General features: G+C 44.6%; 1 protein-coding gene across 4 annotated transcripts in view; it reads left to right on the top strand.

The window, feature by feature from the left end:
• Positions 1 to 11,215: 11,215 nt before the first annotated feature.
• Adamts9 (ADAM metallopeptidase with thrombospondin type 1 motif 9) overlaps positions 11,216 to 25,179 on the top strand; it is a 169,357-nt gene continuing 155,393 nt past the window's right edge. For all 4 annotated transcript variants that reach the window (XM_036180602.1, XM_036180603.1, XM_036180604.1 and 1 more), the window contains exons 1-3: positions 11,216 to 11,334; positions 11,985 to 12,388; positions 17,306 to 17,468. In XM_036180602.1, coding sequence (XP_036036495.1) covers positions 11,220 to 11,334; positions 11,985 to 12,388; positions 17,306 to 17,468 — 682 coding nt within the window. In that variant the 5' untranslated portion in view covers positions 11,216 to 11,219. The remainder of the gene's footprint in view (positions 11,335 to 11,984; positions 12,389 to 17,305; positions 17,469 to 25,179) is intronic.

The raw sequence follows: 25,179 nt of genomic DNA, 5'->3' as shown, positions 1-25,179 counted from the left end.
TGTTGTTGTGGGAATAAATATGGAAATGAGCATAATAGAAACTATATAATTTGCCTTTAAATCTGGCTGAAGAAGAAACATTGGACCGATTTGGATGTGTATCTATTATTTGAGACATTTAGTTTACCTATCGTAGGTGGAGTTGGTTGTTTTAGTCTATCTAGCATAGGTAGAGTTGGCTGCTGCTATTTTTCTTCCTTTTTGTGATGGGAGGACAAGGTTAAATAAATGCCATTGTGACTTGGTTGCCAGACCAAGCATTTGGGACATGATTTGGTGCTGAACATATGGTTCTTCCAAATCCTTTGAATACAACTGCCTAATGTTTCATTTATTGACTGTCCATTTACAGCAGGAGAGCCAAGTAGGATAGAGAGGACTTCCCTACTACAACTTTTATTTGGTTCGAAATGGTATCATAGAGGAATGATAAGTACCTGAGTCCAGGTTTATGTTCAGGATTAAGAAGCTAAATACTGACTTCAGATTTTTACATAAGTAAATTGGTGTTCCATACTGTGACTAGAACTCAGGAATACCTACTACCCCAGTGAGGTGTGGTGATATTTTATCTGTGTACCCCAATAAAGTTTATCTGAGGATCATAGGGAAAAGCCAGCCACTAGAGTAAACATAGAGGTCAGACAATGGTGGCACACACCTTTAATCCTATCAGACAGATCTCTGTGAGTTCAAGGCCACACTGGAAACAGAGTCAGGCATGATGGTACATACCTTTAATTCCAGCACTAATCATGAAGGTCTAGAGGTCTGTAAAGACAAACAGGAAGTGACAGAGCTGGGCAGGAAGAGGAAGTGATATAGCTGGGCAGAGAGAGGAAATCAGACAGCAGAACAGAAAGGCGTGGGTAGACAGGAAGTGAGTCTCTTTGGAGACTGAGGTGAGGTTGGCTGTGGCTTTTCCTATTCCTCTGATCTCTCAGCTTTAACCCCAATATTTGGCTCTGTGTTTTTTATTAATAAGACTGTTTAGCAATTCGTCTTACAGAGGTGTCCCAAAGAAAGGCATCCCCCTGGGCTCCTGATGTCCATAGCTGTGCCTCTTGAACACATCGCAACAGTAGCTGCAGTCTTTTCCATTATGTTACTGTGAATGCCGCTGATGTGCACAGTCAAACCCTTTCTGAGTAAGGGGAAAATCTGCAAAATGAGTTATTTTTCCCAGCACCTGATAGGGACTTGACAAGGCACTAATAGCTAGGCTGACATTTCAGGAAGCAACTTATCCTGTTATTGGTATCTGTTAATGCAGAGGCCATGTGTGGTAAATATACCATGGACAGCTGGCATTGATCCGATGCCACTTAAGCTCATTACCAGTTTCTTGTGGTAACATATGATACATCTACAGTTCTGTACATTTCAGATATCATATCTGCATGTTCCTACAGAACGTCTTCCTAACTCCCTACCCCTTTCCACTGTCCTTGGTAATGAGGTCATTTGAAGAGTTGTGTGAAAGGCTCTTTGGAGAGGGCCCAAGCTACCTAGCTCACAAGGAGCACAAATCCAGCCCCACTTTTAAAACCCCAGGAAGGCGCTGTTTATTCAGAAGAACCACAGCATGTTGTAGACAATATAGAGACCCTGGACAGAACTGGAGACAGCAGAGGCTTACAGGAATGTTATGAATGCAAAGCCATTGAAGACTAATGCTCCCAAAAGCCAGTCTTCTAAGTCAGGCAAGCCTAACCTTCTAGGAAGGCAGCCAGCTCATCCTCCATCCACTCAGCCTGATGCCTAGCATCACAGATTTCTGACTGACTTTCTGAGCCGTTTTCATTGGCTCCCTTGATTCCGGTAGCCTTCCATTTGAATTCTGCTAACATTCACATTTCCGTTCTTTGGAATAGTACCCTTAAGCTTTGCAGTTTATCCTGAACTAAGTTTGATAAAATATAAACACATGGAAGAGACACTGTGATGTGCTTTGGAAGAGCACAGGCCTTGAACTCAAACAGCTTGGCTTCGAATCCTCATTCAATTACACTAGCTCTGCACCTTAGGCTACGTGTCTAACTTTTCTGTGCCTTCTTTGCAGCCTCTGCAAAGTTTTCCTGAGTTGCTGAGAAGATTCAAATGGTTATTCATTGGTCCTAGGAGTGAGCTTTATTGTAAGTGTAATTAGGACCGGAAACCTCTTAGACATCATCTGACACTATTACTTAATTAAAAACTTACATTTTTATGTAAAAATTGATTTACCGTTGGGTGGTGGTGGCATACATCTTTAATCCCAGCACTCGAGAGAAAGAGCCAGGTGGATCTCTGTGAGTTCAAGGCCAGCCTGGTCTACAGAGTGAGATCTAGGACAGGCACCAAAACTACACAGAGAAACCCTGTCTTGAAAAACTAAATAATAATAATAATAATAATAATAATAATAATAATAATAATAATTTACCATAAAAAGCAGGAATTTCTTTAAACATTCACAGGGAAATCAATTTTTGACTATTTTGAGAATTGTGGGTCCAGTAAGATGGCACGACTGGTAGGGGACCCTTCCACTAAGCCTGTCACCCTGAGTTCTGTCCCCAGAGTTTACACAGAAGGAAAGAACCAACTTCCATAGTCCTCTGTTGCAAAGAACTCAAAACAAAGAAAAAAAAAAAAAAACTAGATATCAAGAAGACAAATGACCCAATTTAAAAATGGGTTATAGATCTCAACAGAATCATCAAAAGAGGAAACCCAAATGGCCGAGAAGCACTTTAAGAAATGTTCACTATCTTTAGTCATCAGGGAAATGCAAATCAAAACTACTTCAAGATTTTATCTTATGGCCCTCAGAATGGCTAAGATCAATAAAACCAATGACAGCTCATGCTGGTGAGGATGTCGAATAAGGGAAACTTTCCTCCACTGCTGGTGGGAATACAAACTTGTAAAGACACTACAGCAGTTCCTCAGAAAGATGGGAATCAATCTACCTCAAGATCCAGCTATACCACTTTTAGGAATACACCTAAAGGCTTTTCATCATATCACAGCAGAGACCCTTGCTCAACTACAGTCGTTGCTGCACTGTTCATAATAGCCAGAAACTGAAACAACCTAGATGTCCCTCAACAGATGAGTGGATAAAGAAAATATGGTACATTTACACAATGGAATATTACTTAGCCATTAAAAAATGAAATCATGAAATTCACAGGTAAATAGATAGATCTAAAAAAAAAAAATCACCACTCAGATCCAGAGAGACAAATATTGTAAGTATTCACTTATGTATGAATATTAAGTCAACCATAAGCAAGCTACAATCAAGCCACAGTACCACAGAGAACATGCAAACGGGTGGGTCTCTTTGTCTATATCTGTTCTTTGGGCTTTTCCTTGGGCTCTTCTCCTTCTGTTGGTTTGTTTTGTCCTATTCTGATGTTTTAGGGTTTGTATTTGTTTAATCTTCTTATATCTCTTAGATGCCTAGTTGTTTTCTAATGAGAGACAGAAAAGGTGGACCCCGATGGAAGAAAAAGTGGGGAGGAACTGGGAGGAGCAGAGGGACTTGAAACTGCAGTCAGAATATACTTTATGAAAAAATCAATTTTCAATAAAACAACCCAAGTAGTCCTCTAACCTCCCTGCATACGTGGTGGCATTCGTGGGACAAGAGTGCACACACACTAAATAAATAAATAAAAAACAAAAATGTTCAGCTTAAAAAATAAAATGTCTAAGAAAGAAATGTGCAACTTCCATGCATTGTTTACTTCAGCAAGCTCTAAGGAGAGAAAATAAATCTCTTTCAATATTTTTTAAAATTCAAGCAAAGGAACAGCTAGGTCAGTAAATGATTTGCAGCATAAACATAACGAACCTTGTTCAATCCCATGAGCCCATGTAAAATCTGAGCATGGGGAAATGGAGAGAAGTAGATCCCTGAGCTCACGGGCCAGCCACAGCCAAATCAGTGAATTCAGGCCAGTAAGAGGCTTTTGTCTCACAAAACAGGATGGGCACACACACACACACACACACACACACACACACACACACCTGTACTCACATGTATACATACACACACACACACACACACACACACACACACACACACATTAAAACAAAAATCCAGATTTGGCAAAGGATGATGGGACTAGCAGCAAGGGCATGTATGAGGACCCTTCTAAGCAATGGCACATAAACACATCCTGGGAGTGGAGAAGGCCCCAAACTAAGGAGTGGGAAGATCGGGAGGCTAATTGACAAAGAAGTGCTAAGCCATTAGTTTCTTCTCAGTCAGAAATCAAGACTGACCCCTCCTAATCAGCAGGTAGGTTCCAGGGACGCCACTGACTGGAAAGAGTAGAGACCTTGGCTTGGAGACAGGTCTCCAGCCAGCACAATCGAGTCATTTCCTGACACTCTCTAAGACGAGAGGCCATTATTCCTCCATCTTTAGGTCAGATAAAGGCTATGTAGTGTCCACAGGGGAGGTCTAACTCTTGCATGATGCACTGAGTAGACATGGAGTGCTCCCAGGTGTCTGGTGAGTCATGGTCTAAAAGTAATCGCTAGAGAAGACTGGCCCTGAAGGTTTCTTATTCCAGAAAAAAAAAAGAAAAAAGAAAAAGAAATTCTGATGATTATTATTAAAGCAGAACTTGCCTCCCCAGAATGTTGACATCATGAAAAACAAAAATCTACCTCAATTGTATAAAATTACATAAAATCTGTATAAGTACATATTTATAACATATTTATAAACAAATTATTTTTATATATTAAATGAAAGAGTCCCTTTAAAAGTTAAGAACCAAATTGGTGGCAACAGTTAAAACATTTAAAAAAATAAAGAAGTACCTTCTCTGTATCGTGACATTGTATCAGAGAAGATAGATTTGTGCTTTACATCCTTAAGATGTAACAACAATCACTTGCATCCCAACTGGGCCATATCTGACTCTGGGCATGCACATTCAGATCCAATTCTAAATGATCTGACACGTGCCAGCTTCCAGGAGGGCGTCTGTCCAGTAACCATCTCTATCAAGCATGCATTTTCAGGAAACAGAGAAGTCGGATCGGCACAAGTCACACTGATATCTAATCTAGCTTTAGTTTGCATGGTTTGGATCTAATCTGGAAGTCCAGCATTTCTGAATTCCATTTGTGGTTAAGCCTGGGCCTGATAGTCTCATTTCACGGGACACTAGAGGAAGCAGGAGAAGAATAGGAGCATCTGTGTATAAAGTCACAAAGGAAGCAACTGTGGGATTCATATTAGGAATTACTAGACACGTGGTGTCTTTAAAATGACAAGGAAGCAAGGCGCACCTGGTGATTAACCAGGCTAAAGGTGGAACCAATGTTCTTGACCAGATGTGTGTTTTGAAGAGTTATCTCACGAACAGGACCAAGGACTTTTAGGGCAGTCACAACAGAAGCTTTTCAAAACATTAAATGCAGCAGTAGAAGGAAAAACAATGTTCTTACACGTGGTATTTATCAGGTCGGGGAGAAAGGCTGAAGGACCTTGAACAATCAAGGCAGAGGACTGTATGTCAGTAGGCTGCACCATATCACAGAAATCGCAAGCTTTGGAGCCAAGCCCAGCTCAGAGCACACACCTACTCCGCACTCTTAGCTCTGTGGTGCTCAGAAGTGCACCGCCCTTTGCTGTCTGATTCTCTGCTTAAGATAAGGACGATTAAAAAACAAAACAAAACAAAACAAAACAAAACCTACTAGGTTGTTCTAAGAACCAAATAAGTAGCACAAAGGGCGCAGCCACATATTGGAGCCCACCTATGATCCCAGAACTCAGGAGGCAGAGTCAACTTCAACTGCCAGGCCAGCCTGATCTTCATAGTGAGTTCCAGGTTACCCATCATCTAATCTTGCTGCTGTTGAGGATACAAGAAGCTACATTGTTTTTAGCATAATTCTTTGCTTGATGTCAGCAGCTGTTAACACCAGAAGAATGCACACAAGTCATTTACCCACGTGGCAGGCAAAGATGATGTAGTTCCTTTCTGATTGCATCCTGCAAATAAGTGATTCCCAGGGCCAGAGAGATGATGGTTCACACTCTGAAGAGCACCAGGTGCTGTTGCAGAGGACCCAGGTTTCATTCTGAGCGCCCACGTGGTAGCTCACAACCCTCTGTAACTCCAGTCCCGGACATCTGATGCCCTCTTCTGGCCTCTTCAGGTATTGCACACTTGGTACACAGACACACAGGCTCAATGTCTATACATATATATGGATAGACATAGATATATATGTTTACAGATATATATATGTATATAGATATATGTATTAGTGTGTGTGTGTGTGTGTGTGTGTGTGTGTGTGTGTGTGTATAGTCTCTCTCCTTCCTGTTGTTTCAATGGCATTTGTTTCAGCAAATAGAATCATTTATGGTATGATTGCTCTTATTTTCATCTTTCAGGCTATCCACTGCCAGCATCACTCCTCGGGGACCCAATTTTTATGCGGAATCAGCCAAAGAAGGCCTCCACTTTAACCCACAGTAACATTCAATTCCAGTAAAAACTCAGAAAGGAAAGCTGGCTAAGAACTATCTCTCTGTTAACTCAAAATGACCCCAGAAAGCACTGACTCTTTCAGAGAACACATTTGTGTGCACAGGGTTGAAGGATTTTAAAATCCACACTTCTCTTCCAGACTCAGATCATTTTAATAACCACTTTATATAGCCAACTTCCAAGGTCTTCCTCCTCCAGGGTGTGCATGTGTGTGTTGAAGGTGAAGGGTTGTAGTCAATGATTCATTTATTCAGTACTTTTGAGCACACACTATGTGTGAGACTGTTGCAAGTTTTAAGGAAAAAGCTATGAAAATATGAGACAATTATTTTTACTCACATTAGAAAAAAGTAGAGCCAAATGCGGTGGCTCATGCCTCTTTCTAACTTTTCGAGACAGGGTTTCTCTGTGTAGCTCTGCGCCTTTCCCGGATCTCGCTCTGTAGATCAGGCTGGCCTCGAACTCACAGAGATCCTCCTGCCTCTGCCTCCCGAGTGCTGGGATTAAAGGCGTGCACCACCACTGCCCGGCTCAGCTACCCTTAAAAAGAACACCAGATGATGTCAAGTTCAAAACCTGAGACCTGCCTGGGATACGATGGGAGTTCAAGACCATCTGAAATTCTTAACTTGAGCCTTGTTCCCCCCCCCCCCCCCAAAATTTTTTTTTCCAGGACTAGGGATGTAAGTCAGTGGTCTAGGGCTAACAAAGAATGTGCTAGGTCTGAATTTAATGGTTTAATCCCCAGCACTGGGGAGAAGAGAGGAGAAGGGAAGGGAGGAGAAGGAGGAATGGGAAACTGAACAGTTTTCTAGACAATATTCATCACCTTCTCCAAATCTAGCTAGACTTACGATTAATCATGTTATATAATAATTATGGGTTTATTGTTTGTTTTCTGAGATAGAGTCTTACGATATATCCCCGACTGGCCTGAAACTCACTGTATAGAATCACCCTGTAAGTCGTAACCCCTTGAGGGGTTTGAACGACCCTTTCACAGAGGTCGCCTACGACCTTCAGAAAACACAAACACTTACATTACAATTCATAACAGTAGCAAAATTACAGTTGTGAAACAGCAACAAAAATAATTTTAATAGTTGGGGGGCACCACAACATGAAGAATTGTATTAAATGGTCACAGCATGAGGAAGGTTGAGAACCACAATATAGAGCAAGCTGCTCTCAGATTCACAGAGATCTGCCTGCCTCTGCCTCCATAGTACTGGGGAGGATTCCAGGTGCATATGCCGCCATCTCAGCTTACATACAATAATTATGAAGTTAGACTAGACTTCCAAGATACTATGAATTATGTCACTTACTAGTCAAGGGTTCTTGTCCGAGTACTTCATTTTTAAAAAGATTTATTTGTTTTATGAATATGAGTGCTCTATCTGCATGTATGCCTTTACACCAGAAGAGGGTACCAGATCTCATCATATGTGGTTGTGAGCCACCGTGAGGTTGCTGGGAATTGAACTTAGGACCTCTGGAAGAGCAGCCAGCACTCTTAACCACTAAACCATCTCACCAGCCCTCAAGTACTTCAGGTTGTTTTAATATTGGTATTTTAATCTGAAAAAGGAAATAGCTAACACCACCTGCCTTGTAGGGATGTTTTAAAAATTAAATTAGATGTAGTATATTAGCACGTGGCCTGGCACATGGTAAATTTTCAATGAAAGAATTATTATTTAAGATTAACACCTGAGTCAGCAGGCTCATTTATCTTCTTTTTCTCATGATTTGAAACATGTTTCTCTGTTGTGCTTTAAGACTTCTTTGTGGCCAGAAGTTCTGAGGCTGGCTAAGACACAGATGTACAGATTAGAACTTCCCTGAAGATGAGAAATCCCTAAGACTGTGGTCCCGAGACCTCATGAGGTCACAGCAGGTACTTTCAAATCAGCTCTTACAAAAATGACTGTTGTCTCAGAAACAGTATTTAAGCTGCAAACAGAATCCATTTTTTAAAGATGTATTCATTTATTTTATGTACATTGGGGTTCTGCCTGCATGCATCCATGTGAGGGTGCCAGCTTCCCTGGGCCTGAAGTTCCAGACAATTGTGAGCTGCCACTAGAACTCCAGCCCAGGCCCTTTGTAAGAGCAGCCAGTGCTCTGAAAGGCTGAGCTCTCTCTCCAGCCCCCGAGAATCCGTTCTTAAAGTTTTAGAAAGAAACCAAAGGACTGAAGCTACACATGTATCCCTCCAACTGGTAATTTTTAAGATGTTTTTATTTCTAATTATGTGTACATATGTGTGCAGAGGTGTTGAGGAAGCCTGAAGAGGGTGTCAGATCCCCTGAAATGAGTTACAAATAGCTGTGAGCAGCCATATGTGGGTGCTAGGAACCAACCTCAGAATAAGTGCAGCAAGTGCTCTTTACCAAGGAGTCATCTCTCCTGCCCCTCTTGTGGGAATGTCTGTGCTGTTAGCATCTCTTGACTAGGAGGTATTTGAATTAAAACAGAGGAACTGCCTGGTGGAAGATATTTTCAAAAGTGCTAGGCTTGTGAGAACAGCAGATATGCAATAAGGGCTCCAGTGGAGTCTGTTCCTGTAGACTGATTTCTGGTTTTTTGTTGTTGTTGTTGTTGTTTGTTTGTTTGTTTCAACCTCAACTCCCAGAAGTGATGATTAAAAGAACTCTTTAACATGTAATGAAAAGAAAGATGGCATGCTAGAAGAAAATCACGTTTGTGAGGTTTTTTTTTTTTTTTTTTTTTTTTTTTTTTAAGACTCAAGGTTGAAAGGCCATCCTTTAAAATTCCCTGTTTCTTTTGTTATTTTATTTTGTATTGAGATGGGGTCTCCTATGTAGCTTAGGCTGGTCTAGATTTCCCCAATTTCCTGCCCCAGCCTCCTGATGAGTGAAATTTCAAGTGCACATCTTTCAGGGATACTGGGTGCCTGGCCATTTCAGTGGTGCCTAACCAATTGGATTAGCAACATCTTTAGGAAACTGCAGCCCTGCCAAGTCATTTTTCCGCTATCATCAGAACTGTACACGTCATTGTTTCCAGGATGGGTGGCACTCTCAGCACACTGTTTTCTGTTGGCATTTGATATTCTCAGTTCTCAATGGCAGGCCAAGCAGCAGTAAACTCCAGTTCTAGGAAACTTGGGCAATTATAAATTTGTTAGTCATATCTGTTACTGAAATCGCCATTTCCGTCCCGTTGGAATTAGCACCTCCTCTCTTCCTGAGAGTCAAAGGGAAAAGGTGCTTTTGAACTATCCAGGATTTAACAATTCTTCATCTTTACTTCTCTCCTCTCTCCCTGTCTTCCGTTCTCCCTTTCTATAGTTCTGACTTTCAAACGTGCACCCTCATAGGAAGGGAGGTGATAACTTGAAGTGTCTGCTTGGAGTCACTTCCCTGCTCCCAGCCTCTCTACCACTAAAAGCAAGCGGAAGTGACTGAGAAATCCTTGGAGGGTCGAGTGTCCTCCGGGACAAACACTTTCTCACCCCTTCCCTCCTCAAATCTTGGGAAGCGTCGGGGGGCTCCCAAACTGCACAGTAAACTTCTTAGCCTTTTGTGAGCGTGTACCTACAGAAACCTACAGACGCTCTAGCCATGGCGACGGAAGTCCTGAGAAGACCCGGGTTTAAATTGTTAGGAAACTTTCAGGGAACTACGGATCTGAAACACACTGGAACCATAGGATTGAGATCCCTGACTCCAAAACTCTTAACTTGGGGCAATTAAATGGAGAGTTGAGGTCTCAGGTGACAAATCTGGTTCCTGGTGATCAAGTGTTGGATTGGGATTCCGGCGCTGGGCTACTTTGTCTCTAAGGAATCCTAAGTGGGGTGGGTGGTGAAGAGAGATGGGTACAGAATGAAGGGGACAGGCAGATATGGGGAAATGGAGAAGGTACAGTAGACAACAGGGTAGGAAGAGACCTTCGGAGACGAGGGACAGGGCCCAGAGAGATCCTCACCAAGACCTGGAGAGGGAGAGATTCCAAACCGGAGAGACCGAAGTAGGAGAGGAGAGTAGGGGTGAACGGCAAAGCGCCACCGAGGAAGGAGAACTTTCTCTGCTCTCCCTCTCTAGCTGAGAGACTTTGAAAACCCCACCTCGGGGAGGTGACGCGGACGGCCACTGATTGCTCGGGCGCTGCGGGGGCCTCTGGCCTCCGCCTCCAGCAGCTGGAGGGGCCTAAAGCGGCGATTCCTGGCACCGGCGGCCGAGGAGGGGACAGGATCTGCAAGGAGGCGGGCCGCCTGCCTCGTTTTCTCCTCCCCTCTCCTCCTCCTGGAGGCGTGCACCCAGGGTATTTGAGCGCCCGCGGGGGCCCCCGCCCCCTGGCCCCCCATTCAAGAAGCGGCTCGGCTAACTCGGCCAGCACAGGGCGCCCGGCGCGCCTCGGAGCGCACGTTCCGCGCCTTCTCCTGCCCGCTGGCTGGACATTATGCGGCCGAGCAACCGAGCCCCAGTCCTCCGCCTCCTTCTCCTCCTCCTGCGGCCCGAGCCGCTCAGCTCACGGCAGGCGGCAGCGTTGCTCAGCCGAGCGCAGTCGGGACCCTCTCTGCAAGACCTCAGCGACTCCTAAAGTCAAAAAGTTGGCGGCAGGGCGCCCGGGTTCCGCGCGCTCTCCACTGTTTCTGCCTCGCGTCGCCGCCAGCCACCAAAGCCGGCAGGAGGGAGGGGGTGGGAGAAGCGGGGGGGAGGGGTGAGGAGCACCATGCAGTTAGTATCCTGGGCCACACTGCTAACGCTCCTGGTGCCGGACCTGATTGAGATGAGGAGCCCTGACGCCGCGGCGGCCGTGCGCAAGGACAGGCTGCACCCGAGGCAAGGTAACGTGGCTCTGGACCCTCAAGATCCCCCACTCTCTCCACCACCACCACCACACACACACACACACACACACACACACACACACACACACACACACATACACACACACACACACCATAGCCACCTCCTCTAACACGCTCCGGGGCGGGTACCCCACCGCAGAGGCCTCTCTCCTTTTCCTAGAAAGAATTACCTCCCATTTTTGGAGTCTCTCCCTTCTCTGGGTCATCCCTAGCCAACTATTAGGGAGGGAGGCACTGCGGGAATTTTAGGGCCACCCCCAGCTCTTTTTTGCCTGATTTTTACTCTCCTTATTCCCTGTCCCAAATCAGTGCTACTTAGTAGCTAGGATCACCAGAGAGCGCACATTTTATTTTATTCAGGAATTTATCAGAACCTGTAATTATCCTGTGTTTCTAGATTTGTTCATTGTCTGATTTCTAACGCTGTATTCTCAGCACCTCGCTTAGTTGTTGGCTGTTACTATTACAGTAGGCGCTCCACAAATATTTGACCAGGGATGGAAAGTGACAGAATTGACACGAAGGGGCTGCAAAATAAGTCGGGACAAAGCCCCCCATCTTCTTTTTAAATTAAAACTTTCGCAGAAATGAATGATTAGCTCATTTGCCTCTGCTTCTCCCTGCAGTGAAATTATTAGAGACTCTGAGAGAATATGAGATCGCGTCTCCCATCCGAGTGAACACCCTCGGGGAACCCTTTCCCACGAACGTGCACTTCAAAAGAAGGCGACGAAGCATTAACTCTGCCTCTGACCCCTGGCCTGCCTTCGCCGCCTCCTCCTCGTCTTCCTCTACCTCTTCCCAGGCGCATTACAGCCTCTCAGCCTTCGGCCAGAAGTTTCTATTTAATCTCACCGCCCATACCGGATTTATCGCTCCACTGTTCACTGTCACCCTCTTTGGAGAGCCAGAGGTGAACCAGAGCAAGCTGTACTCCGAAGAGGAAATGGAACTTAGGCACTGTTTCTACAAAGGCCATGTCAATACCAAGTCTGAGCACACTGCGGTCATCAGCCTGTGCTCCGGAATGGTAAGTGGGCGCGTGCCCCTTTCCTCCTCCCCGCCTCCTCGTCTGCTTCTTTAAGACTTAATTGCACCCTAGTCTGAACCTACCGAGTCTATGCTCTGGCGTTAAATATCAACACTGGCTTATGTCCCGGGATTTGGTGGTCTACCAGTGGGGTGCGCTTACACTCGAGAAGAGAGTACGCATCTGTCCCCAGAGGGTCGTGGATCTTTTGGAGCTGTCTTGGGGATGGATTGCGCTTGCCGTGCTTAGCCCAACTCTGCAGAGTAGCTTGCACGTCGGCTTACAAACTCAGAGAAAGTTGCTGGGGTTGTGGTTTCCCTGGAGCGGAGCAGCTGAGCGCAGGGCGGACCTAACTCCTCGGCGCTTCCTGAGTCAGGGATGTAAACTGACAATCCCGGGACACCCCTTCTGGAATGCTGGGATATCTCTTGCTGTGAACGGGGGTACATAACCTAGTGTCCCCGCGTTCTTTCCTCTCAAAGCCTTTTATCACGTGCAAGGAATTTTGAAACTGAACCAGATTGACAGGGAAGCTGATCCTGTCCCGGGAAAGGAAGGGTGAGCCAAGTACTCTGAGAGCTGGGAGTGAGGGCGGAGCCTGTCTCTAAGGCTGTGTTTGAAGGGGGGAGAGGGGGTGGTGCACTGCAGTCCGACTCTGCACCCTGCTGGCGTGGTGGCTGGAGGCGCTAGAGTAGTGAGAGAGAGACTGGAGTGGTAGGTAGCCTTTAGAAGAGTCCTATTCTTCTGGAACCCGTGGCAGTTCCAAAGGACAGGAATAGTAATGTATGGCGCACGTTTCTCTAGGAAGGTTGAGTGCGACGGATGCCACCCTGTGCTGCCAAGTGGGCACTTAGTGAGAGATCCAAGTTGGTACCTCCACCCCCTGCTTCCTGACCCCTCCATTTACCCTAAATTGGAACTAACAAGGCATCCGCCCCCATTTCGTAAGACAATTAAGAGTCTCGTACAATTCTGGACCCAACTAGGGTGGTCCTTCACTTCCCAAGCGACGTGCGTTTCTACCACGCACGTATGACGCAGAAAGTTTCCCGCGGCTCGTTCTCCTAGCTCAAAGCACCGCGCATTACGCACAATTGGCTATTAAAAGTCTGTGTCCCTGGTGCATTTACTCTCTCCCCTTGGCACACACACATACACCCTCCTCCTCCTCCTCTTTCTAAGTGGGGGTATGGGTACTCACTCGTGCGCTAGGCTGCCACATTCGCTGGCTGGTTCTTGCGTCCAGGTCTGGAGGTTACATCCTTCTAAGCCCTCCAAAAACAGGATCTCGGCGGGAGCTCTGCACTCCAGAAGACAGGGAGGAGGGGAGGTCTAGCCTGCTGGGATGCAGGGGAGGGGATGAGTTTTTTTACCCATCAGCTAAGCGCTGGGAAGCCTGGCGCCTAAAGTGCCTGGTTGAGATTGATTGGGGGTAGGCGGAGACCTCTGTTTGGCAAGGGGAGGGGATGCTGCGTTGAGTCATCACGGACTCAAACCTGGGCCTGGGCGCGCTAGAACGGCTCTGATTTTTGAGAGATTATTGCCTAGGTAGGCTGAAAAGTCTCGAAGCGGATCCCAGAGAACCAGCGCACCCCCGAGTTAAAGCTAAGGACCCCTAGTTCCTGGTTCTTAGATAGGGCTGCTGTGTACTTCGTTGGTAAACAGTCTTTACCCCTCCTCTTTCCCCGCCTACACACCGGTGGAATCCGAGTGGCCCCAGCAGTTGTATAAATATTTTTCTGCGTAGGACTTGAATTTCCATTGGTGGTTTTACATGGTAACACAGTGCACGTGGTCTCCTTGAGAACTGAGAATCGGGGCTTCTGAAAGGACTCCCTGGACTCTTCTAACCCCATTTACAATGCGTGTAATTTGCAACGTGCCTTTTCTGGAGGGAGAGCTACATATATTTTTTAAATGCGCGAACTAGGTTTTTTGTATCTGTGGCCACTAACCACTAACCTATCTCTAAGCTATATTGGCCACTAGTCTAGCTCTTCCTACCTTGTTTGTCTCCTGGAGTTTTTACTTCCTCCCAGGGCTCATCTTTATCATTTCTGTACCAGTCTCTACATGATGATGTTCCTGACTGCCCAAGAAGGCTTCCAGGAGGAAATCTGCCCTCTTTAGAGTGATCCAAAACTATGCACCCACCACACACTCCCCACACCCGCCAGTTCTGTTTTTCTGAATGCCATCTCATGCTTTGCTCTCCTTTGCTGAGAGAATGTCTATACCTCAGACCCTGCCTCTCTTCCTCTCCGTAGGACCAGTCTGAGAAATGCCTCCATCTACCCGCTTCTCTCCCAGCTGTTTTTCTCAATCCCTGCCACACACCAGTAGCAGGTCAGTAAGTGGGCCACAAGAGCTCATCAACACCAGTGTTCACACATCTCCTCATAGTCTAGTGAACAGTACCAAATCCTATAGCTGTTCTTTAAGAGCCTAACATCACCTCACCTCACCCATAGCCCAATGTCCAATTTCATCTTAGTTTCTTCTTCTGAGATCCCCTATTTCAAGTAGTCAGCTTTATGCTTTCTCTAAATTCTCTTTTAATTTCCTGTGTTCAGTACATATATTGCCCACCGTGTGTGTGTGTGTGTGTGTGTGTGTGTGTGAGTGTGTGAGTGTGTGTGTGTGTGTGTGTTTCTAACAATTGAACTCTGGATCTTGTATTTGCCAGCAACATCTGTGTCAACATTTTTTTTCTCTTTTAAAAGGTTGTTTCATTTCTACTTGCCCACAAGACTCCCTAGTTTCCATGTGGTTTCAGCCCTCTGCTCCAAAACCATAGACACTGTCTCTCTTCAGATGTTCACTGTGCATGTGTTCTTCTCTTCTGTCCTAGGCATTTGCACCAACACCTATCTGTTCCACTCACATGCTATAGTATATAGACAGTACATGGTGTGTTTATATACATACATACAAATGTATACATACATACAAATGTATACACACACACACACACACACACACACACACATACATATGTAGACAAATGGTCACCTCAGCCAACACAAGATAAGTTGGGTCCCAGTGATTATTTCTGAACCAACAACAGAATTAATTTTGTCCCCATATCATTACCCTTTATTGAGCTTTGCTGCAGGCTCTGTGATACAATGACCTCAGAGCTACCCATTTTGCTGGTAAGAATGCCTGGGCCTTCAGAACAACCATCTCTCCCCAGGCCTCATGTTGATAGGTGATCAAGTGGTCATTTCACCTCAGCCTTGCTTTTCCATACTCTTAACCACAGGCCAGAGGTCCAGTTCCCACTCCTCCGGAAAACGACTGGGTGCGTTTTTTTGTTTTGTTTTGTTTTGTTTTTTTCAGACACTGATGTGAAATCAGGATTGTGAGGCCAAGAATTGCCATTAACACTAGCCTACTCTGACCACTGAAGGGCAACTCAGGATACATCACTACCTTTCTGTGCCTTACAGTTTCCCTTCACTAGTCCTGTCTCTCATAGACCTTCCATGCCCTGCGCTTAGAAAATACCAGTTACATACTGACTGCAGACAGAGGTGCTTTGGTGAGCACGAATGTGCTAATCTGCTGCTTCTCTGGTGATCTGGTGATCTGTCAATCTGTCAGACTACACGAAAACTGACTTCTGCCTGAGTCCAAGAGCTGGAGTCACAAGGGGAGCTGCTTTAAAAAGTCGAATTCTAGACATCACACCTAGAAATTCTGAATCTGTAACTATGGAGTGGCATCCCAAATATCATGAGAAAAAAAAAATTCTCCCAGGCTGTCTTGAACCCCTTGGTTTTGAAAAGCCGTGCCATGGCCTGGCGCGTTGCATGCCTTTTCTTGTATAAGAACCATGGGAGTGTCCTAAAATTCTGATTCTTGAACTGATCGCAGAGATTTGGGTGCAGTGCAGCAAATGTGAGGCAGAGGTCTTGGCTCTCTAATTGGATCTGGAGGATGCTGGTGCAGGTCACCCCATATCTCTTCAGGGGTGATCTTTTCTCCTGTACCCAGGAAATAAGAGAAAGCTTCTGGTTGTTTTCAGTGTGGGAAGAAAGAAGAACTTGGTGTCTCTTCTGAGATGGGGCCCATTGGGGGCTTTCAGTGTTCATATGACATTGAATGGTTCAAGCTGAGGCATTGTGGATCATTTGCAAAATTTGTAGATACGTGAAGAGGGGAGGAAGGGGAAATGGCCTTTTGCAAGGTGTCCATAGTGCTTGGCAAGAGCAAACTGGCCTAAAACTAATGAGCTACACCCAAATCCACTGATCACTTCAAAGCCTTAGAAGGGTCTTGCACTGGGCTATGTGCGTGGCGGGTATTATCCTGTTTAGCCTTCACAGGTTTACCTGAAGAAGGAACTTTATCTCCAGCTGACCAAATGTGAAAGCTCAAACCAGCAAGGAAAGTTGCTCAAGGATGATAGGCGTGGTGCTGCGCACGTTAACAGAGTGTTACAACACTGTTTCGGGAGGTCACTCTGCCTCGGCAAAGGGAACCAGGAGAGACCGTGTCAGGGTGACACTTTGAAGGCACTGTGGCTGTCCTGTACCTGGTGAATGTGAAAGGAGAAAGTTTGGGCCAGCCAGTTTGTCCCTCATCTATGCACTGGTGTTAGTGGATTTCTAGGCACCCTCAGCCCTCAACTGGTTGATCCTGCTGGAGGAAGAATAAGAGGTCTGGAACTTTAGCACCAAGGAAAAGCTGGACTTGGAAAGCAGGTGTAACACATCATCAAGTAAAGAATTAGCTTTCAAATGGCAGAGAGTGAAGATAAGCCACAGCTGCTCCAGGGTACCTCAGCCCTCTCGGGGAGGGGCCGCGCAAACCACCCTTCTCCTACCTGGGATTACCTCATTCTTTGTGTTGGGTTCTTGTCCGTCTCATTGGCTGAACTGTGTTCAATCAACCTCTCCTCTCTCTGCACAGATGGGCACATTCCGGTCCCACGATGGAGACTATTTTATTGAACCACTTCTGTCTGTGGATGAGCAAGAGGACGAAGAGGAACAGAACAAACCCCACATTATTTATAGGCGCAGTACCCCTCAGAGGGAGCCCTCAGCAGGAAGGCGTGCCTGTGGCACCTCAGGTATTTGCTTGTTGGTTAACTACAGATGCTGTGTGGACAAGGGTTCGTTGCCACACTGCAGGAATGCAGCAGCTTTTCTGCTGTTTTCAGAACAGCACCATGTACAATGTGGTTTATTCAGTTCTCCGGTAAGGTAGGTACAGCCCCTTGTAGAGACAGAAACTACAGAGGGCGTTAGTCATTAGTAGTTAGTAGTAGGGCTTAATACCCAAGGCTGCATGGCTAAGAATGTACAGTGAGCCTTGGAAATGAGAAAGCAATGGCTGGATTCCATCTGGAGGCAAAGCTGCCTCCTCCGTGGTGGATACTTAGAACAAAGCTGGAGTCTGAACCTGTAACTTCAGTGAGCAGTTGTTTGTATTTTCTTGATGTCCTCTGTTCATTTGGTTTCACTTTTGTTTTGTGTCACATTTATAAGATAAGCATGCTGCACAGGGGTTTTTAGTGGTGGTGGTTGTTTGTTTGTTAATTGTATAATAGAATTCACGAAGCCTGCTGTGTTTTTATTGGTTTGGCTAATGTTCTGTGGTTTTAGGAAACTCAGAAATGGATCTGTGAGCTTCCTTCTAGGTTTCAGTCCCAACTATACATCCAAGCCCGCTGCTGGATTTCACTGCATTCTGGGTGGATTGTCAAGGGTTTTTGGCTGATCTATGGGTCCCTCCTTAGGGATGCATTTTCCTGGGCACCTGAGGAAACGGATGCTTGTCTGTGGCCTTCAGCCTGCATTGTAGCACCACCCCTCTCTGACCTCTAGGCCTGGCTACTGTCCACCTGCTGGCAGTTTACCGCTGAGTAGCATCTTGTGTGCTGAGATGTTTGTTACAATGTTTTTAAAGTTCCATTGACCACTGGCTTTCTTCCTAAAAACAAACTGCATCAACAAAGTAGCTATTCAGAGTTTTCTGGTATCTTCTACAAGACTAAGACTAAAGTGGAGTTGCTTTAAATGCTCCCCCAAGTTGTTGTCAGCATCATCTTCTATGTGTGTCAGGATTTTTCACAGTGATGGTGTCTCATGTCTTCATCCCTGTTAGAGGTAGGATTCTAAAGCGAATCCTAAAAGATAGCAATAACTACTTAAAATCTGAAAGTAATCAACAGAAAGCATATAGAATCATAGGTCTTCAGGCTTATCGCATCCACTTTTGTGTTCTCACCCTCAAAGCAAGGTGGGATAGCTGAAATCACTGTTACTTAGTCTTTCTAAAGGAATGAAGAAGCCAGATATGGTGGCACACACCTGGAGGATCACAAGTTCAAGGCTAGCCTGGGCTACTTTGTGACGTCCAGGACTACCTGCCTGGTCTATGTATTGAGACTTTGTCTACAAAGGCTAAAGGCAAAAAGAAGAGTCCAAAAGTTGGCATTGGGTAGTTTTCCTCAGAAACAATAGTCCCAGGAGCTGGAGTAGTGGCGAGCTTGCCAGCTGCCAACTAGTTTACTAGTTAGGACATTTGTCTTAGTTTTATTTTTAGGCTTATTTTAATTTCTCAAATATGCATTAGCAAGTACATATTTTATATATGGGATAGAAAGGAAATACACAATTCTCCCCTTCTGTCTCATTCATGTGTTTAAAAGACATGGACATGGTACTAGTGTTTAATGCACTGAACACTTAATCTATGTTCTAATGTTCTTCTCACTAATTAAAACAAGAAACCAACCAACCCATGTGTCTCATCAAATGGAATGGAGTCATATTGGCAGTTTTAGTAAGTGTCCAAGCAGCTGGGATATTCGGGTAAATTCAAGTGTCATTGCTAACATTGAATTTAAGGCATTAGTCACTCCCTGGCACATGTGGCTCATACCTTTGGGACTTCACTTTCTCATGGCAGTTTTTCCTGGACTTTCCTAGTAGGGCAGTAGAGTATTTTAACTGGAAGGATCTTCAGTTGACACACCTAATTCAACACTTTATTTGCAGATGGAAAAGGAAATCAGAGAGCAGGGTGTGGAGTTAGTTGCTTATTTTCAGGAACAATACACCACATATTTAAAACCCGTTGGAACTTTTCCTTGCCCATGTCTGGGGGTGGCCTCTGGAAGCCCCCACACACAGAGTACATGTCACACTTTAGTTGCTGGATTGTGGGATTCTCAGCAGGACTGGCTACTCTGGCTGTTGCACTGCTGTGTACAGATGGCATGCAGGCCTTGCTCATTTCTAATTCTTGATGTAGGTTTCATTTTCAGAAAAGAGTCTGAGATACTATATTCAAAAAATGTGTGAAGGAGTCTAATGTGCTGGAAGCCAAGGACTTCCAAAGCAAGGTGGAGCTTTGTATGCATTTTTATTCACTGAGCCATCAAGTACTTACTGAGCAACTCTTCCATGCCATGATGAGAAAACTAGAAGCCATCCCTATTCTATTGCATGTGACCTGAGTCACATTATAGACTATCAACTAAAAATAATGTGAACTCGCCAAGGTGTGTTCAGAACTGAGCATGAAATAATGAAGGTCCTGGGACAGGGGTTAGCAGATGGTAGATGGAAGATAAAAAAGAAAAGAAGAAAGGTCATGAAAATAGGGAAGATAACATCATGGTAAGGGAAGGGAAACTGGGAACACCAAACCAGATGTAATCACTCGTAGCTTTGCAGTAAACACATTGTAAATCGATTATGAGACTTGCCCAAAGCCTTTGTGACCACCAGTAGTGGGACTGAGAGCACTTCCTGTCTACTTATTTCCTCTTCATCTAGTGTAGCATTTTGTTGAGGGGAAGCTTCTCTTGGCCTAGTGTCTGCCCTTTCTGGCTCACCTTTGTTTTGAGGTCATTGTATATATACGGTGACTGTTTGGATGTATCTCCATATTTTGTCCTTTCATTCCATTTCCAAGGCCATTGGGATTCATAATGGAGAGCAGTAGGGTGTTGTCTTCCTTTGTGAGAACAGGGACAGGTTTACTGAGCTCTCTGTCCACCTGACCTTCATCCCAGGGGCCCCTGTGACAGGCTGGGGGAACCCTCAGAAAGGGCATTGCTTTTGTGAGTCATTTCCACTGCTTGCTTCCAGGTAAAAGCACAGATTCTCTCTCTCTCTCTCTCTCTCTCTCTCTCTCTCTCTCTCTCTCTCTCTCTCTCTCGTATGTGTGTGTATGTGTGTGTGTGTGTGTGTGTGTTTTGGGGTGTGCGTATGTGTGTGCAAATGCAAGTGAAGGCCAGAAGCTAACTTCAGGTGTTTCCCCCTTTGCTCTCCTTATTTCTTCAAAATGGGGTCTTGTTCCTCACCATTGTGGGGAGGTCATATTATCCCTGTTTAACAATTGAAAAAGCATAGCTCAGAGAAGTTGAGCAACTTTCCAAAGTCACACTGATGGTAGGGAAGGGGCTGACACTTCCATTTCTTCTATACTTGGAGCCAGACTTGCTGAAAACACAAATAGAAGCTGCGTTCTAGAAATCCATTTTCCTCCCCACTTCAGTGAGACAGGTTATTCCTATATAGCCTAACCTCACCTTGAGCCTCTGCTACTCTTCCCCCAGCATCCCATGGCTGAGATTACATGTGGGCGCCATCATACCCAGCTAGAAAATCCTTTTTGATTTCAATTTGCAGAGCATCTTCTTTGGTTTGCATCTACTGTCCAATTTTCCAGCAAGTTTCCTATAGCTTATGGAGACCATACATCCTCCATGGTTCCAAGTCTTTACACGGATTATATGAGGTTTTGTCTTTCACTATTTGTTATTACTATTTGTTAATTATACACAGTAGGTATTGTTAGGATATGTAATACAGTTTTATTCATCTCCCACTTACCCTCTGTTGTCCCCCACTCTCCTGCTGATCCCTTTCCTTTTCCCAACTAATCGCTCTTCTACTTCCATGACCCCCAGCTTTGTTTTGTAGTGACCCAGTGAGTTTTATTAGGGTTGCTTACAGAGGGTGAAGGAAGGGTGGTTTACAGGAGATTGAGCACCTTATCAGTGGGTCCACCATTGAAGTAAATGTTTCTCTTTCAACCCTACCAACCATTAACTGAGTACACCCCCCCAGGCAGGGGTGGGGCCTTGTGAGCTACTCCTGTGGATTACATGTTTTAATTCTTCAAACAACTTCTGTTTGTTGGAGAGAAAACTGAAATACAGGAATTCACAAAGTAGAGCTGCCCAAGGTCATAATCAGTGTATTCATAAGCATTGTATTTCCCCTAAACCTTAGGTTTGGTCTAGTTAGAAGACTTCTTCTAGGCCTGCTCCTTTGTGGATTCAAGGGCATTCATAGGAATTACAGTTCTTGGACAGATTGTAGACTTGCCTGCCTAGAGTCTGGTTTGATTTGAGGAGCTGAGCTGCAACTTCTCACCGACTCTAATGACACCCAGTGGATTTGTGACTCCAGCATGCCCCTGTTGGAGTGTCTGTTTGTTACAGATTAACTTCCAGGATCCCAGTACAATTTAGCATCAATCCACTGATTAGATTAGCAGCCCTCTGAATTGGGCCCCAAAGCAGTGAGAATTGGCACTCAGGATTTCCCCAGGGGACTTTCTATGAACAACCCCAAGGCAGCTGGCCAGTGTCTGGGTGAATGCTGGTCCCTGGTAGGCTAGTCAGTGTCTTGGGCTGAAGGCAAACTGACTCTCCATTAGTGCACATTTCTGCAGCCCCCTTTCCTCTCCAACTCTCACCCTGTGAAATAGGAACAGGCAACTTCTAATGCATGGGCACACTCAGATCACTGTGCAGATCTCCAGATAAGTCACTGCACAGTAGTACAATGGGGGACTTTGGATGTAGGAATGAATGATTTCTTCTTGTATTTGTTCTCACATGATCATTATCTAACCCAGGCTGGACTCCAATTTGATCTTTCACTCTTAGACCCCAAAGTCTAAGATTATAGGTGTTCCCTATCTGGCTCCATTTTGTTACTTAAAAAAAAAAAAAAAAAAAAAAAAAAAAACCTTTATTATGATATTATGAACATATTCAAGTGTACGTAAATGGAGGTGATAGCAAAATGTCCACCATCAACACGTCATCTACATTGAATAGACACCAAGAATTTCAACATTTACATCATGCTTGTTTGCTTTTAGCTGGAGGGTTTTAGAGCACACTCAAGATATATGACTTTCCATCTCTAAATAGCCCGATATGGAAAACGAAGGTTATTTTTCCACATAACTGAAATACATTCACTGTGGTGAGCAAAATCAACACTGGTCTTCCACACCTGACCAGCACCTACATTAAGCTGTTCCTATTGTCTCTCCATTCCTTTCTGTTTGGTTAGACTATGATCTCAACAAAGTGCACATCGTGTGGAGCTGTTCCTCTTCAGTAGCATTCATGGTGTCATCAGTGATGATGTTGTAACTGCCATGTCATTTTAGATTTGCTCCACCTGGCCCATTTCCCCCCATCTACTTATTCTAGCCTGTGTTTCATCCTGGTCAGTTTGCTGCTATAATAATTTGAAGATGGAAGTAGCCCTGAACCCCAGAGCGGGTACCACACAGAGCCTCTGACAGCCCCTTTTTGGAGGGATTTAGTGAAGCACAAAAGGCAGTGTGGTTGGGCGTTTTGTTGTTGTTGTTCATATGGGTGTGGCACACATGTATTTAAGTACGTGTGTCCACGTGTGTGCGGACTCACACATGTGCAGGTGTGTGTGTGTGTGTGCATATGTGTTCTTGTGCATAACAGCCAGGGGTTCCTGTCAGGTGTTTTCCTCAATTACTCTCCACTTCATTTATGGAGGCAGGATTGCTTGCTAGACATGGAGCTCACCAACTCTGTTCATCTAATCTAGCTAACAAGCTTGCCCTGGGGATCTTGGCCTCCCAAATGCTGGGTTTGCAGAGAGGCCCCCATGCCCATTCAGCATCTACATGGGTGTTAGGGATCAGAACTGTGTCCGCACACTCGTGCAGTGAGACCTCTACCTGCTGAGCCATCTCCCTAGCACTGAGCTGTCTTGTGCTTTGTTTACCTTGGTGTCTCTTGTTGCCATTTTTCTACTGAGGGAAACATTCTCAGTTCACAGTGTCTCTTCTCTGTCTTCTTTGCCATTCTGGACAGTCCCTCACCTGTGATTTTCCAGAAGAAATGTAAAGTGGCAAAATAGGTTTAGACCTAAGGACATGGTTTTCTCACCAATGTGAGAAGGACTCTCCTGTCCCTGTCTTAGGGCACTGTGAGTTTCTGAACCCAGGAATAGCCAGGGGGCGTGTGCCTCCCTCACTGCTGACAGTCTCAGGTGTCCCCTATCTCCTACCCATCGTTCGTTGTACTTCAAAAATTGCTCTCTGCTGCTAAGGGGCCAGGTCATACAGCTGCTTGCTAACTCTGTCATCCTCCCCGAAGCTACCTGAAATGGGTGTGGATGCACATCTTTCTGCAGAAGGACCCCGGGAATTGGCAAAGGCTGTCTGCTGACAGGAGCAGAGCCCTTGGGAGTAAATATGAAGATCCTTCCTTCAGCCCTTTCCCAGGATGGGTTATTTCCAAAGAGAGACATTGTAGCATCTCTTAGGTCTCTTTATATGAGGGAATAAGACCATTGGCCTGATGAAAGGCTATTCATTATGTCATGGAGATTTAAAATTCACAACTTTGTATCCACTGAGTTTTGGTTATGATAATCAGACTGTTCCAGAGTTGATATTGTAGTCATCCCTTGATGAATCATTTGTGGGTGAATTTTTCTCATGTGTCTTTTTTTTTTTTTTTTAATGTTTGGACCAGATGCCTGCATGAACACTCTATGTAAATTCAAATCTTTAATAAATAGGAAGTACCACAGAGAGGGAGGAGAGAAGTCTGAGTCTGGTGTATACTGGGGCTGGTAGATTTTACCAGAGAGCAGCCCCAAGTGAAGGCTGTGTTGGGGTGTGTCTTCCTTCTTTGTTGGTTACCTAATCTCACGTGATATTAGAACAGACACAGTTGGTGTCTGGAAAGGGTTCAAGCTGATTTTGATGTGGCCTTAGGATTTTTATGCTCTGAATTTTAAAGAACTTTTTATTTTCCTCTAGAGTTTCCTAGTGTTCATATTTCTATTTTATATTAAAGTACAACTTACATGCTCTAAAATTTGTCTTCTTAGCACACAGTTCTGTGAACCTGGGCAAATAGTATCATATCATAATATTAGTCTCACTTTTTCAAAAATATTATATAAACAGGATCAGCAAGTTCATTGCATTTGAAATTCATCCACAATCCACACTGCTGCCTTTACCAGTCTTAAACTTAGTCAGTCATCTGTTTTATTATGGAGTATTTTTCCATTTTATAGATATAATGTTCATCCATGTTGATGAACATTGGTTTTTATTTCTATTGCAAATAAACCCATTCTAAACATTTGAGTACAGATCTTTGTATGAATGTAGCTTTCATTTCAGTTGTATGAATGCCTTGGAGAGGCTGGCTTATATGATAAATATATACTTTGTAAAAACAAACAAACAAACAAACTACCAGTTTACAAAACTGTATTATTTTGCAGTAGAATGTGAAAGTCTGTTTTCTGGGTCCTTATGAGGACTTGCTATTTTTAAATGTTTTAGCAGTTCTAGAGGGACAGAGTAGAGTGTCTGTGAAGTTTCAATTTGTATTCCCTCATGACTGCTGATAGTGAGCCTCCGTGCTTGAGGTTATTCGCCTTCATGTGTCTTTGGTGAAATAACTTCATACACCTTGTCCAGTTTCTAAAAGCGGGAATGCTTTTTTCTCCATTATT

Source organism: Onychomys torridus, chromosome 3 (genome assembly GCF_903995425.1).
Source record: "Onychomys torridus chromosome 3, mOncTor1.1, whole genome shotgun sequence".
In the NCBI taxonomy this organism is placed as follows: Eukaryota; Metazoa; Chordata; class Mammalia; order Rodentia; family Cricetidae; genus Onychomys; species Onychomys torridus.
The sequence above is the reverse complement of the archived record's forward strand: the minus strand, read 5'-3'. Positions and strand labels throughout refer to the sequence as shown.